Here is a 14,912-nt window from a genome sequence, read left to right on the forward strand (position 1 = left end):
GGTGGCGGCTTATCGTCTGCAATAGTCTAACCTTTGGAGTTTTAAGGTTTTGTCCCACTCGTCACTAATTCCGCAATATATTCCACCATCTTAAACCAATTTACCTAAAAGCCCACGATGACACCTAAAAGCAATTCAATTTTTGTAACCCCTTCAAAACACAGCGTGCACTTGATCCAACTCCCCGTGGGGCAAGTCTCACCCATTACTTTAAAAAGGACAGTAGAACCTCCTTCAATCCTCACACTTAAAATAGTAGCATTTCCAGTTAGTTTACTATGTTCCTATCATGTTATAATATGGAAGACACTGATGACATCATAAAACTGCAACTTATAAAACTATATATTACGACGTCAGGCATGAGCAAACACCTACTTTTGAAACATCAAATAGCCAATATGAGGGGGATATAGCAAAGCTATATTTTCCAAAGCTAAATAAATATGAGGGCAGAATTACTCTCTACAAAATGGCTACAACGTCGCCTCCAAACCTAAGACCAAAGGCTCAATCCTACAAGCAGGTTATGGCAGAGGACAGCCCAAATATTTCCGATCTAAGCTCCGCCTTAGATAGCCCGCTTTCAGAGCCCGTTTGAAGGCCTAAATACTCTATACCCATTTACACCACACGCCATGTTTGAATAATCAGGGGTGTGATACAGGTAACTAGTATCAGTATGAGCATTTGTCATTCCAAGAAAAGATGGATCGGAACCCATTAATTGCCACTGGTCATGAACTAACTGATCAATCTGCCCATTTACAAACCGTGGATTAGGCTGCGGAATCATATTCCTAACACTATCATTAAGGCCTCCAGAATAGCTATGCTGGAACTCCTCATGATAACTTCTTGTTCGCTCAAACCTACAAGAACTTGTTGAGAGACCTCGATCAGTTGCCATGCTAATATCACCCGGATAACTGAACTGCCGATTTAGATGGTGTGACCCATTGCTAAAACTTTGCCAGCCTGAGTTTGGTCTGGAAGCCCTTCCAATTCCAGGCTCATCGTCCAGCAAGTCATTGATTATATCAAGATGTGGAAATTCATCTGCCAATACACTCTGGGACTGACAGCCAGAAGTGCTGGCTGGAAGATCAGGCGAAAGTTGATCATGGGCCCTGCTGTTTACAATCTTTAACATATCAAATTCCTGGATGTTGTTTAACATAAAAGGATGTTCTGATACTGACCTACTATAACTTGCAGAACACTCCCATTTCTGTCCATTCCACGAGGCATCCTGATTCACCATTCCGCAAGAAAAGCTAGGTCCAGCAGAAATATGTTCTATTTGTGGCGGCAACATTAGGCCAGAAGTCGGTGAAGGTGCTTGAGAGTATGAATTTGGTGAGTCAACGGCTGAACTTGGAGAATGAGGCTGAGTAAAACCGACCGGACTTCCAGAAACAGGACCGCCCATAATTGTGTTTCTATAGGACTGAGGAGCATAACTGTGTGTTACTGGTGATGGATCGGGACCCAATCGACCAGCTGCACTAAATGAATTAGGCAGTAATTGTGTTGCCTGAACCATGGAAACAACAGGGGCAGCAGGCCTAGGTCCAGTAACTAAAGGAGCACTCAATGGCCTCGATTGGGCAGGCACTTGTCTAGAGATGGGCCTTTCAGCTGTCGCAGAAGTAGTAACTTGTTTAGATGGGAATTTCTCAGTTGTAATTGAAGCAGGCTGTGGCAAGGGCTTCTTCAAGGCTGTTAGCTCTAAGGCTTTATGAGGATCAGCTTTCAACGGCGCAGAAGTTTCAGCTGAGATAATCTCCGGAGCTGATTTATCAGTCAGCTTAGGACTATCTGAAAATGAATTTCTCAAATTTGCCTTTGACTGAACAGCAGACAATGTACTTTTTGGAGGGCTTCTAGGAGGAGACCTGACACTTGGCTTCAACATGGAAGATCTCTCTCTATCATCAATTAGCTTTCGCTCCTGCAAAACTGCTACTTTCTGCATAGAGCACGGAAACAATGTTGCATGATAATTGTAACTCAATATAAGACAACATGCACATAATCAAGCATCTACAGAGTAATCACCCCTGCAATAATCCATTGGAAAGGTCGGTATCTCACCATATGCATAAACAAAGAGATAAATATAATTAATAACTAACGTACGAAAGCCTATGCAATTAACCAATATTCCAGAAATACATTTTCCTAGATAAATAATACTCCCTCCAGATCAAAAAGAGTGTCCACTTAGTCTTTTTTTTTCTTGGGTCAAAAAGAGTGTCCACTTAGCAAATCAAGAAAGAATTAACCTTATCTTTCCAGATTTGCCCTTATTAAATATTATGTGATCCAATCCCAATGCCTATTTAATTAGGGTGTGCAAATGGCTAAGTGGACACTCTCTTTGATCCGGAGGGAGTACTATCTCAGAAGAACATCCTCAAGGACAGGATAGTTTCCACAAGTTTTTTCCTTCCATTTCTTTGTTGGTAATTCTATAAAGAAACCTTAGTGGAAGGAGATTGGCATCTAAAAAATTTCACAGTAAAGTGTAAAGGAGAGGAACAGTATTAAAAAACTAGACGAAAATATCATAGCAATATGCAAGGAGAGCGACAAAAATATCAAATGAGAAGGGAGATTAGAACTAAGAGAAACACATGGTTTAGGTGCTTCAAATTGTTGAGTTCAACAACCACACATTTAGGATGATATCCACTCCAGCTGAAGGGCCAAACAAGAAATGGCTACAGGGAGAAGATAAAAACCTTGTTAGTTGCTTGCTGCTGGCATGAAGAAAGTGCAGTAGCCTGACACTCAGATCCTGTTACCCCACAGCATACAGATGTATCACTTAGCTTTCCTTCATATGAAACAACATCCAATGTCTGACCAAGTGTTTCACTAGCCCAATCATCTGCGTTACAAGTTGACCTGCTTCCTTCATTCCTCCCTCTAAAAGGTTGAAGCACTGGATATTAAAACCAAGACAGATATTTTAAAAGATATTTAGATGGAAGCATAAAAGGTTACCTGTTAGGTAATTTCTGGTTTTTCTGCCTCAAAGAAGTCCCTCCGTGGGTTCCATTCAAAACTACTGAGGCACTTGAGTCGGTGGAACACGTTGATGAACTATCATCCATTTTGGAAGGACTTCTCCTTCCTGCTAGCCCTTTCTGCGAAGCTGGAAGGCTAATTAATCCGCTGCAACCAGCTTCCACGGATGAATGCACTTCTGAGGTGTCAGTATCCCAGTTGAGAGGACTGGCATCTCTGTCATCCAAATCAGGATGAATTACAGAGTCTATAGAATCAGAATTATCAGAAATCTCTTCCAGTACATCTGGTTTTCCAAGTACTTGTTCTGGCACCTCGGTCATGTACTCATTTCCTTCACCAATGGGACCATCTATTTCAGTTTTATCTTGCTCCATAACATCAGGTTTTTCGTCCCTCTCCTTATCCTTTGCTTTCTGGATATTCCGTTTCTGTTTAGACTGAAGTACAAAGTAAGCAATTATACATGATAAATTGTACCTGTCCTCAAAGCGTTGAATTCTTCACAGGATATTAAATGAAAATAAAGTGATTTTCAAAATTATTTTTACTTGTATGTAGCATGCATTTCAGTATTTTCTGCATAACCAGTTTTTGATTGGTCAAGCTCCATAATGAAATCTCTGAAGAAAACAAAAAGCTACGCAATAAGAGTGTAATGTGAGCAATTACATTATATGGCACCAAAAGCTACAAATGATCTTGCAAAAAATTAAAATTGAATTAAAAAAGATTGCACCAAAGATAACTACCCAGGGTCATACATGAAGAGCTCCTTAGTCCGGCATTTCCATAGCCACTTCAAAAAAATTCTTATCAAAGCATCTTGCTTATCCTTTTCCGAATGGGTAATGGATCATCTTTCTTATCCGCTAAGACATCAAGGGGCTCGTGTGCTCCGTTGTGCAAGACATATATTTTAACAATTCTTGTCCTACTCAGTTGGACAGAGTGATTTTAATTTTAGCCCATGCTAAAACTCAGCCATTTGTAACAGGTAATTAATGCAAATTAAAGATATAAGACATGGTTTTGTATACTAGACCTCCAGTCACAAAAACTGGCAATAAATCCACGGGAAGTTATTTCTTCCGGCCTTTTAAGTCTTTTTTTGTTTTTTTGGGAGGGGGGGTACTCTTGCTTTTCCCTCTCTTGGGTACGTTGGTCTCGCTCTTTTGTCAATAAGTATGTCTATCACGAACCTAGTAGCATCTGAGCCTCCAGGGACCAAAATGGACCTAGTAACATCACTTTCAGATGTGGTAATTAATTGTATAAATAATAAATCTGATTCTTCATGTAATTTTTGTAATTAAACTGAATGCAAATCAATACCTGCTTTTTCTTTGACTTCTTTTCCTTCTCAGATGCTCGTTTAGCTTTCTGCTCAGTTTCAGACAACCAAGCAGCCTCCTCTTCACGGATGAGTTCCTCTTGCCTCTTTAATGCAACAGCTTCCTGATATGCAACCTCTATTTTACTGCAGAATGTAAACAATTAAGTGATTGTTAACTATCAATAGCTGTGTGCCACTAGCTAAAGGAAGCAGTAGAACTCATAACTTGTCTCTAGAAGAAACAAACAACATCACCCCTTTGAAGTTCCTGTTGTTAATGCAGAACAGCTTTTGGATTTTACTAGCTCATTAGTTCTGTCTTAGATAGTTTTTGTACGGCTGTCAGTCATTTTTTGTATGCTCAAATGCCATCTCTTGTAATTCTTGCATCGTGTTGATGCCTTTGATAATATCATTTACTTCATCAAAAAAAAAAAAAAAAAAAAACATGACTCACCTCCATAAAGGAGCCGAATGAAACCAAAGTTTCATGTTCGGTTTTGAATTAGAGATGTTAAAAATATTGCCGATACCCACTCTATATCTATTTATTCTAAATATTTTAATATATCGATTAAGTCAAATTTAGTTTTTTATTTTTTATTTTAAGTACATCATTGAAAATTTAATTCCAAAAATTCTTTCACATTAAAAGTTAATATACGAAGGGAAAAAAATCAAAATGAAAAGCGTCTATTTCTAGTGGATAGGACAGAGGTCTTCTAAACCTCTGGTATAGGTTCAAATCCTATTGGACGCAATTTATTTGCAGATCCCTAAAGATCTGGACAATAATTTCTGCATCGACTCACAGTTGAATCACAAAGAAAAGGTAAATAACTGATTAGAAACATTAACCTGAAAACATGTGCGAGGACAAATATTTCAATAGTTCGCCGACCTAGTTCAGTTAAGTGCCTCTCATCACGCTGAATGGAATCTCTGTTTGTGTCCTCTCCAGAAGTGCCATCCTGAAATGAAAGAGTAATGGTAAGATAAGTAAATGACTATACCGAGGAGTGCCATCCTGCTTAAGCTCTTGAACATAAAAGTTTAATAAAAGCTCGCCAGAGTGCTTTCAAGCCATACAAGTATGGAGAACAAGAAAAAATGTATATTTATGTATCTGTTCTTTTTCCTTTTATTTTTCTCTCTCTCTCTTTTTTTTTTTTTTTAAACCATTTTTTCCTGGTGAGAAGGGGGAGGAGAAGATTACACCAAAAACATCAAATTTCTGACTAAATTACCACAAGAAAAACAAAATTCTTTCACATATCCTAGCCCATATACTTGGTTCTGAAATGCAAAATTCCTAGACAATGGAAAACAATACAGTAGGATATCATCCATATTCAGTCATTGTTCCATCCAGTGTTGTCAAAGGGGCGCTTAAGCCCTGAAGCGAGGCACAAAACATGTTGAGCGCTTCGCCTCGCTTTATGTGCGCTTAAGTGTCATCATCACGGCTCTAAAACATACTTTGCTTTGCCAATGAGCCTCTCTTAAAGAGATGAAACTAGATATTTGATATTTCACTTTATCGTAATGTTTTTTCAATTATATATATAGGGTCTTGCTAACCTACAACATGAAGGTTGTAGGATAACAATGTACCCATTTTTTGTTTTCCTTAAATACCCTTACTTTTTTCCCCACACAAATTAAAAGCAGGGAAAGTTTTGCCATTTCACCAAATATCCCCAATTCATTTCCCTTTGCTTGGTTTCACCTGTAACTATTTTCTGCAATTCTCCAATTGCCTCTTCAGTTTTAATGATCGGCTCTTCCATTCTCATTCTATCCTTCGATTTGTACATGCTTCTTTCACCTAAATGTCTAAATTTTATTTTTCAACTGGGTCATTTTTTTAGCTGCACAAAATGGAGAAGTTTGGCGCAGTTTTTGGTGGAGCTTTGCAGAAATTTTTAGTCTCCAGCAGAGGAAGAGAAATTAGAAGAGGTTGCATATAAGTGGCGGAAATGGTGTAGATATGTCGTAAACGAAGGAAAAATTGGTAATGTTGAAGCAACAAATTAGAGAAATATATCACAGGATTTTAAGGTCCATGACTCAATTCTCTTCGTGGACAAAATTAAGTTTCTGTATATTAGGTGATTTTCAAAGAGCGAAACAATTCAATCAGTTGACAACTTAAGAAATTAGAGTTGTTTTTGTGTTTGTCTCGATTATTTCTCATTTGTGCGTATCCACGGGAATAAATTTTGAACCCAGGAAAATAATTTTTACCTCCACTATTGCACTGGACAATATTGAAAGAAGAGAAAAGATACAAAAAACCTTGGGATGTTAGAGAAGAATCATGGCTGCCTGCTTGGTCTCTTTCCCAACAGAGATTGTACACAAAGAATGAAGTTACTGGTGAAAGTAAAAGGAAACCAAGGAAAGGGAAATGAATTGGGGGTATTTGGTGAAATTACAAAAAAAGGTCCCTGCTTTTAATTTGGTGGGGGAAAAAAGTAAGGGTATTTAAAGAAAACAAAAAATGGGTACATTGCTATCATACAACCTTCATGTTTTTGGTTAGCAAAACCCAAGTGTGTATATATATATTTTCACCATTTGCGCCTTCTTTCATTAAAGCCCGCGCTTTATTTGCGCTTTCCATTTACCGCCCCAAATGACCTTAAAGCTTTTTTGCGCTTTTCGCTTTTGATAATACTGGTTAAATCAGAATTATCATATTTGTTATATAACCAGTTGATAGTATTATATACGACTAGCCAAAAAGCTCATTTTTCTGACATCCAGTAGCCCATCAAAGGAATCAGTTTAATATGCATCCAAACAGGATGAGCAATCAGACAAAATGATCATATACAACTAAGATACTGAAGCATACTAGCATCGTTACATGTAACCAAGATGGTATATGTACTTCAAAACTATAGAAATTAAAGATCATTCTTAATCTAAGAAAAGCTATAAAAAGAAATCTGAATCAAACATGAAACATGATAAATAGATCAGTCAACTAGCAATGAAGAAAACCAAGGAATTCAGAAGTCTAAATATGACCTTCATTGATTAGCAAGGCAATCACATTCTCACTCATTTGAGCTTTACATGCCAAAAGGAACCAAAAAGTAAGTGACTCAGTTAACACTATAACTGTAAGACATTTTTTTATAAGGGCTATAATTGTTGGACACATTTCCAAAGTTTCATGAATGCAATGATGTAACTCACCTTTGTACGGTTCTGAGGACCTTTCTCATCCTTTGGAGGCAATGGCTCCAAAACAGCCCTCTCAAGCAAAAGCAAGACATCATCCACCAAGACAAACATGTCTTTCTCCATGGAAACAATAGGAACCGTTTGTTCCTCTGCATCTAAATATTTCCCTTTACCTGTCTGTCCCTTAGTCTGGCCTACCAGAGCTTTAAGCCCAGTGTACAACGAGTCCATCACAAGAGTAGATGTAACCTCTTTTTCTATGAAGAAGTTCTTGACCACCATTTTCAAAATCCGATCTGATTTCTCCCTGGACATGTGGCGTCTAGAATTTTGGTCTATTCCTAGCCAAAAAACACTGAAACTGAAATTCCATGATAAATAAGCAGTCAGTAAGTTTTTCGTGGAGAGTAAAGAATTACACAATTCAGAACATAAATGACATTAGGCAGTGCCTAACAGAAGACAAGGGGAACAAAAACCTTATTCAACATATATCTAAATGTGAGTATGAGTCAGTAGCCACCAGTAACATGCTAAATACCACAGACAAAAAACATAGAAATAGAAGCCAGAGGACTATCACACCAATACTCCCCAAAACATGGCAAAAAGTTGAGAAAATTCACATCCTACCTCGACCACCTAGCTTTATCCCCTAATAATTTTCCAAGCTTTGCTCGGCGCTCTTCCACAAAACGGCGGCAAATTTGCTCAACGTTCATTAAATACACCCTAACCAGCTCTCTCCGATATTGACAATCAAGGCAATGGAAGGGACGCTCTACTCTCTCCCTACAAATAACAAACATAGGTCAAAATGGTTAGCATCACAAAGATCTCCGTAGAATCTGATAATCACTGTTTGGGAACCATAAAAGCATGAGTGGGGCAGCTTATGAGCTCAAGACTAAATATGTAAGAAGACAGCAATTTTTTAATATGAAATGGAATTTTATGCTCAGAGAAAAGAATAAAGAGAACAGGACTGGAAATCCACAAGCTGATTAGAAAAGTTAAACTGGAAATTAAAATAAATAGAGGCTTCCAAACTAAAGATATTATCTCCTTGGTCTGCATTGGTCTAAGTTACTATATGGTTCATACTTAACACTAGGCAGTAAGGGTACTTCTAAAAAAAGTCATCTTGTCCAAGTTGAAACCGATGTTTAAGATGACACTCATTAGATATACATCAAAAAAGGCGCTAGAGGCTAAACAATGTAAAACTCCTATCATGAATAGATCCCCCATTTATTCATTTAATGGGAAAATAAAACTATATAAAGGAAAGAGTCGCGATAGACCTGATAACCTGAATTTGAGCTTTGATTATGAGGGTATCAGCATCAATATATCCATCCACAACTTTGGAAAGCTCCATAAATTTTTTCCACCCCCAATCATGTTCTTTCTTCCAGAAGCGATGCAATGTATCTGCAGAAATTTGTAACAGCATATTAATGTGATGGGAGGGAACCAAGAAGTACATCACACAAGCAATGTCTAAAAACTCACCTGAATACTTGGACTTCTTTGGATCTTTGTTAACCACAGCTATAGTAAATTGAGCAAAATAACTCCAGCCTGTTCTTACCAAAACAGAAGGGGCAACCATCTGCTTTAGCCAAAACATCATTTTTCAAAATAGACAAACACTATCAGCATTATCATACCTGGAAGAAGCTTGTCATGATTAGCCACACAAAGAAACAAAGAGAGATGATTGCAGACATCACATCCCTGAGGATAAATCAAAATGTACCTGCCACCAACAGTTGGATCAGAGACCTTTTATTAGTAACTTCTTAATTTATAAATTGATGATCTCAATAGGACAAACAAGCATAAAATAATACAGCAGATGCTACTGTTATTCCCTCCCCTTGGCAATGTCGACTAAAAATTACAATGGTAGCAAAATGGATCACAGCCCAGACTCCAAAGTTAATTGTTACAAAGACAAGCCTACATGTTTTACTTTATATTAGTATAACAAGAGCGTGCTATTCAGCACTAAAAATTATTTTGTTTCAGCAAAGAGATGGGGAAGGGTGGGGGAATGCTGAATCATTCATCTATGTCGTCACAGCTCAAGAGGAACTTAACAATTTACTTCATTGTTTTATTCATTTACAATGGGTTGGAAAAGATGATGCGGAGGAACAAAACCCTTAAATTTCCCCTTGGCCTTAAGGGATAAAGACTAAGCAGTCTTACGACCACGTAGGGTACATCCAACATAATAAAGACGTAAACATAAAAGATTTTAGTCAACTAATAGTTAAATGCCATAAACGTAGATCAGCAGCAGATGCATGTTTTTTCTTAAACATAAAAGATTTTAGTCAACTAACAGTTAAATGCCATAAACATAGATCAGCAGCAGATGCATGTTTTTTCTAAATTAATACACACTGCATGGAAACACATCTGGCTCATTCAGTATCACCTTCTAAGCATTTAAAAGATGAGATCATAGACCCAACTGCACAAATATATTTCACAAAATAGTTCTTCCCAAAGATATGATACCATTTGTAGCCGCCAATCTCAAAAGCATTACTTCGAAGTTCTCTCTTGTTAATTTGTGAAAACTTATCAATCTTCCAGGTATATTTTCCATATAGCTCAGACGGTTTAGGCACTGAGACACAATAGAAAAGGTTAAGAAAATAAATAAAGTGAAGGGCTTTAAATAAGGCACCATAAAATAGTGCAGAAGTAGAAAACTGGTGAAGTATAAGGAAGAAACTTCAGACGAGAAACAGGTAGTTGTCTCTCTGCAAGTTAGAGGCTCACACTACTAAAATGAACCTATGTTCCACATATTCCAATTTTGCAAATGCATGCATGAGAAAGGATCATATCTTTGCCTGTGGGAATTATCAAGTATATTTCAAGCATATCTAATACTCCCTCCGACCCAAAAATATTGTCTTACCCAAAAATATTGTCTTACTTTCCTTATTAGTTTGTCCCAAAAAGATTGACACATTTCTTTATTAAAAAATTATTTTACTTTATGAGATGATTTACAGCCACACAAATATCTAAGGCTTATTTTGGACCACACATTTCAAAAGCTTCCTTTATTCTTAAACTCCGTGCCAAGTCAAACTAAGACATTCTTTTTGGGACGGAGGGAGTAGGTGAAAAAAACACGCTATTTTGCAATTTACTTAAGTGTGTAGAAAATAAGAGAACAGATGAGATGAACTAATTACTTTATGATTTAATGAATAAAATATACGCCTATTATGGGTGTTAAAACAATACACATAATATTAGTCCATTGTGGGACAATATCTTATTTTAAAACTCGAAACCTATAATATTCTACTGTAACACTCTAACAGTAGCACGTAACAGTTAACACTACCATATCCGTTAAAACGAATAGTCGAGAAACTAACTCGAGTTTTTTTTTTTTTTTTTTGAAAATATAGAAAGTAAAAAGTCACCAAAATGATAGCCGACGTACCTACGGTAAAATCAATCAACTATGATGGTTCAATCCCAAATTAACTGGCTTTAGCTATATGAATCCTCTATATTCATAATACTTTATTGGACCCATTTCGTTCCAATACTAAATAATTTGTCTTCTAAATTAAGAGCTGGCCCGGACACTGCCGTTACTTAAAAAGAAAAAGAAAACGAAAAAATAGGAGCTCTAAATGAAGAGATTCTCTAAATCTCACACTTATCCCTACATTTACATACACGTCAATAATAATACGAAATATTAGTCCCAACTAGTTGGTATCAGTATATGGATTTTTTGCTTTCACAAAACTTTTTTTTTTTTTTTTTTGAAACTGTATTTCACAAAACTTGTTTTAAGTGAATCTTTTATCGAATTTCGAGAATCTGCCAAAGAGTTGCAGAAAAATTTAGATCACCAGATTCTTGCCAGATAAGCTTGATAACCAGAATCTGTAAGAAAAGCTCGAATCTTGGAATCTCGTCGTAAACAAAGGATAAAAAGAGACGTGTGCCACAAGGTTACAGAAAAAGAAACAGGATACCACCGTACAATCACCAGAAAGTTTGTCAACTACAATTCGATGCAAACGGTCCAGCTTATCATAATCAGGTTCAAGTCTCGCAGCCTATGAGCTCTAACCATAAAAAGGAAGCATTAGCAGAACAGATGACAATCTCATTTCCCATAAATGCATCTTAAAGGAAACGATATAGCAACAATTCAAGAGAGCGAAACAAAGAGTATCCAGTTGTATCAAAAACGAAAGCGCAAAAAAGCTCTCAGGTCCTTGGGGCTTTAAGTGCAAAGCTCAAATAAAGCGTGGGGCATTAATGAAAAAGGGCGCAAATGGAGAAAAATACAAATACAAGACTAATTATAATAACCATGAATAACAAATATATGGACAAAGACAATAACAACAACAACAACATACCCAGTGAAATCCCACAACGTGGAGTCTGGGGAGGGTAAAGTGTACGCAAACCTTACCCCTATCTCGGAAGATAGGGAGGCTGTTTCCGAAAGACCCTCGGCTCAAGAGAAAACACGACGAGAAAAGGTCAGATAAGCACAAACAGTTCATAGCAATATGAAAATGAAACTAATGAAAGCAAAAAAGTCATGATAAAGCAGTCTGAGAAAAAGAACCAGTAGCTACCACAGATAAATAAGATAATTGAAGTACAAGAAACAACATATAGTAGCAAGAATCAAAGGACAATAGGCTATAGATCAAAACTGTGACTACTAGTACGAAGGGATACGCGGGACTACCTACTAGCCTTCTACCCTAATCTGAGTCCTCCACTCATAACCTCCTATCTAAGGTCATGTCCTCGGTAAGCTGGAACTGCGTTATGTCCTGTCTAAGCACCTCTCCCCAATACTTCTTCGGCCTACCTCTACCTCTTCTGAAACCGTCCATAGCCAACCTCTCACACCTCCGCACTGGGGCATCTGTGTCTCTCCTCTTCACATGCTCAAACCATCTCAGCCTAGCTTCTTGCATCTTGTCTTCCACCGATGTCACTCCCACCTTATCCCGGACATCTTCATTCCTAATCCTATCTCGTCTGGTGTGCCCACACATCCATCGTAACATTCTCATTTTCGCAACTTTCATCTTTTTGACGTGAGAGTTCTTGACTACCCAACACTCTGCCCCGTACAACAAAGTCGGTTTCACAACCACTTTGTAGAACTTGCCTTTAAGTTTTCGTGGCGCCTTCTTATCACACAACACTCCTGAAGAGGGCCTCCATTTCATCCACCTTGCACCAATACGATGTGTGATATCATCGTCAATTTCCCCATTTTCTTGTATAATAGATCCAAGATATTTAAAACTTCCTTTGTTTTGGATGGCCTGGGTAACAAGCCTCACTTCCACGCCAGCCTCATGTGTCACGTCACTGAACTTGCACTCCATGTATTCTGTCTTGGTCCTACTCAACTTGAACCCTTTAGACTCCAGAGTTTGTCTCCAAACCTCCAGCTTAACGTTCACTCTGCTGCGTGTATATGGACAAAGAAATTGCAAAAAATAACAATAAAGTGAAAAATCAATTGTTTAGTGTCATCTCTTTAGGAGACGCTCGTTGGCAAGGAAAAGTATAGCTTTTGACGACAACACTAAAACGCACATTAAGCGAGGCGAAGTACTCAACAAGTTTTTTCGCCTCGCTTCAGGGCTTAAGCGCGCCTTTGATAACACAGAGAGTACAATCAAACAACTTAATGTTTAATCAAACAACATAAAGTTCCTTCCTCATCAGTCAAGAATCAAAAAGGAAAATCTAAGGAAAGGTGGCAAAATATCAAAAAAGAGAAGCATCATACCACCATCATCGTCATCACCACTGTCCCAATATGGAGGTGATGTTGATGGAGTTCCATTTTCCACCTGCTCACAGTACCTCCATTCCGCCAATGCTTCACTAGATTGGCACCCCTGCTGCCCATTTCCTGCCTCCTCACTTGCGCTTGAAGCCATTTCTCACTCCACTGACTTCACCTGTCTTCAGTACAAAGATGTTAAACCCCACTAACAATAGACTAATCTTTACGAAAATTGCGAAAACTTCCTCTTAATTCATACAGAATTCAATTCAGAAAGCGGAATTTTTTTTTTGCAATATACAGAGCTTGCAATCCATACTTTTTTTTTTTTTAAGTCAGAAGTAGCAGCCACTCTCATTGTATTAACATTAACAAAGTTAAATTCTGGCAAGCTTATCTACATAATGGACATTTGAGCTCACGCACAAAAGCGTTTTCAAAATTTGAACCGAAAGTGTCTAATATGAACACTTTTATCATGTTCAGGTGCGCTCAATTGGAAAAAGACGTAGTTCGATTGTCCAAATGAAATTTGCTGATAAGTTTGAGGGGTTGTCGATGTAGTAAGTCTTGTATTATCTAATCAAAGAAGCCACTCTCATTGTATTAACACCAACAATGTCAACCTCTAGCAAATGCTAAGTTCTAATTTTCACACCTTTATGGAAATTGGTATTCATCAATAACTGAACATCACTATAACTCCGCAAACTGAATACACACAATAAAAAAATGTCCTGATAAACCAATTTCCATTCAGCTTTCCAAAAAAAAAAAACAGACATTTCAAACTCAATCAATAAAATAAGCAAACCCCGGTATTTACATAAATTGGCTGTTAAAACCCAATTAAGATAAAAAGCCAAACAGCAAGTGAGGCATGAAACAAACCCCTCATTGGAAAAAGGATCAAAAAAGTGAAATTCATAAGTTATCCACATCAATAAGAAGCATAAACCTAAACCTAAAGCAAGTAAAACAAAGCTGAAAGATAAAACAAATGAAAGTAAATATGGAAGTAATGAAAACAACAAAATCAGAAGCGTTATATAAAGGGGGAAAAAGGACCTGAATTGGGAAAAAAAGAGAGAGAGGTGTATGAATGGGGGAATGGCAGCTAAAGAGAAAGTGAGGAGGGAAGAAGCAACAGGACAGAGACGCAAATAAATAAAAATTACTATACTATATGACATTGTTAATTTATTTATTTAAGTGCATATTCTATTGGAAACATGGTTTAGTAATTCATACTTATATTCATTATTATTATTATTATTTATGACATGGAACCGCACCGCACAGGCCAACGCACAAGGCAAGTCCAGTGTGACGAACTCGACCGAGCATGCAAATCATCTGCTGTTGTAAGTAGGGAATTTCGAACCTAAGACTTCTATTATAAAAATCTCATGCTCTTACTCTCTCTATATATAGTTTGGCTAGTCATGAAGTTAAAAAAAAAAAAAAAACTTTTGAAACTTGTGGCCTAAAGAAGTCAGAAATATTTTATGTAGCTGC

The 14,912-nt window shown here is 37.4% G+C and overlaps 1 protein-coding gene across 10 annotated transcripts; it reads right to left on the reverse strand.

Annotated features, from left to right (window-relative positions):
- Positions 1 to 402: 402 nt before the first annotated feature.
- LOC132642726 (TNF receptor-associated factor homolog 1a-like) lies at positions 403 to 14,618 on the reverse strand. Of its 10 annotated transcripts, none has more exons than XM_060359799.1 (14): positions 14,463 to 14,618; positions 13,395 to 13,569; positions 10,100 to 10,211; positions 9,241 to 9,329; positions 9,083 to 9,151; positions 8,872 to 9,001; positions 8,201 to 8,359; positions 7,580 to 7,928; positions 5,231 to 5,343; positions 4,372 to 4,516; positions 3,013 to 3,476; positions 2,748 to 2,934; positions 1,203 to 1,972; positions 403 to 1,130 (listed from the first exon to the last, which is right to left on the reverse strand). In XM_060359799.1, exons 2-14 carry the CDS (start codon positions 13,546 to 13,548, stop codon positions 587 to 589), a joined length of 3,285 nt encoding a protein of 1,094 aa, XP_060215782.1. In that variant the 5' UTR covers positions 13,549 to 13,569; positions 14,463 to 14,618; the 3' UTR covers positions 403 to 586. The 10 variants fall into 10 exon arrangements, 9 of the variants coding, with proteins under 9 accessions (XP_060215782.1, XP_060215779.1, XP_060215772.1 ...); XM_060359796.1 differs by having other exon boundaries at positions 403 to 1,133; XM_060359789.1 differs by having other exon boundaries at positions 403 to 1,972; positions 3,013 to 3,467.
- Between the last annotated feature and the right edge of the window lie 294 nt (positions 14,619 to 14,912).

Source organism: Lycium barbarum, chromosome 1, assembly GCF_019175385.1.
Source record: "Lycium barbarum isolate Lr01 chromosome 1, ASM1917538v2, whole genome shotgun sequence".
Classification (NCBI taxonomy): domain Eukaryota; kingdom Viridiplantae; phylum Streptophyta; class Magnoliopsida; order Solanales; family Solanaceae; genus Lycium; species Lycium barbarum.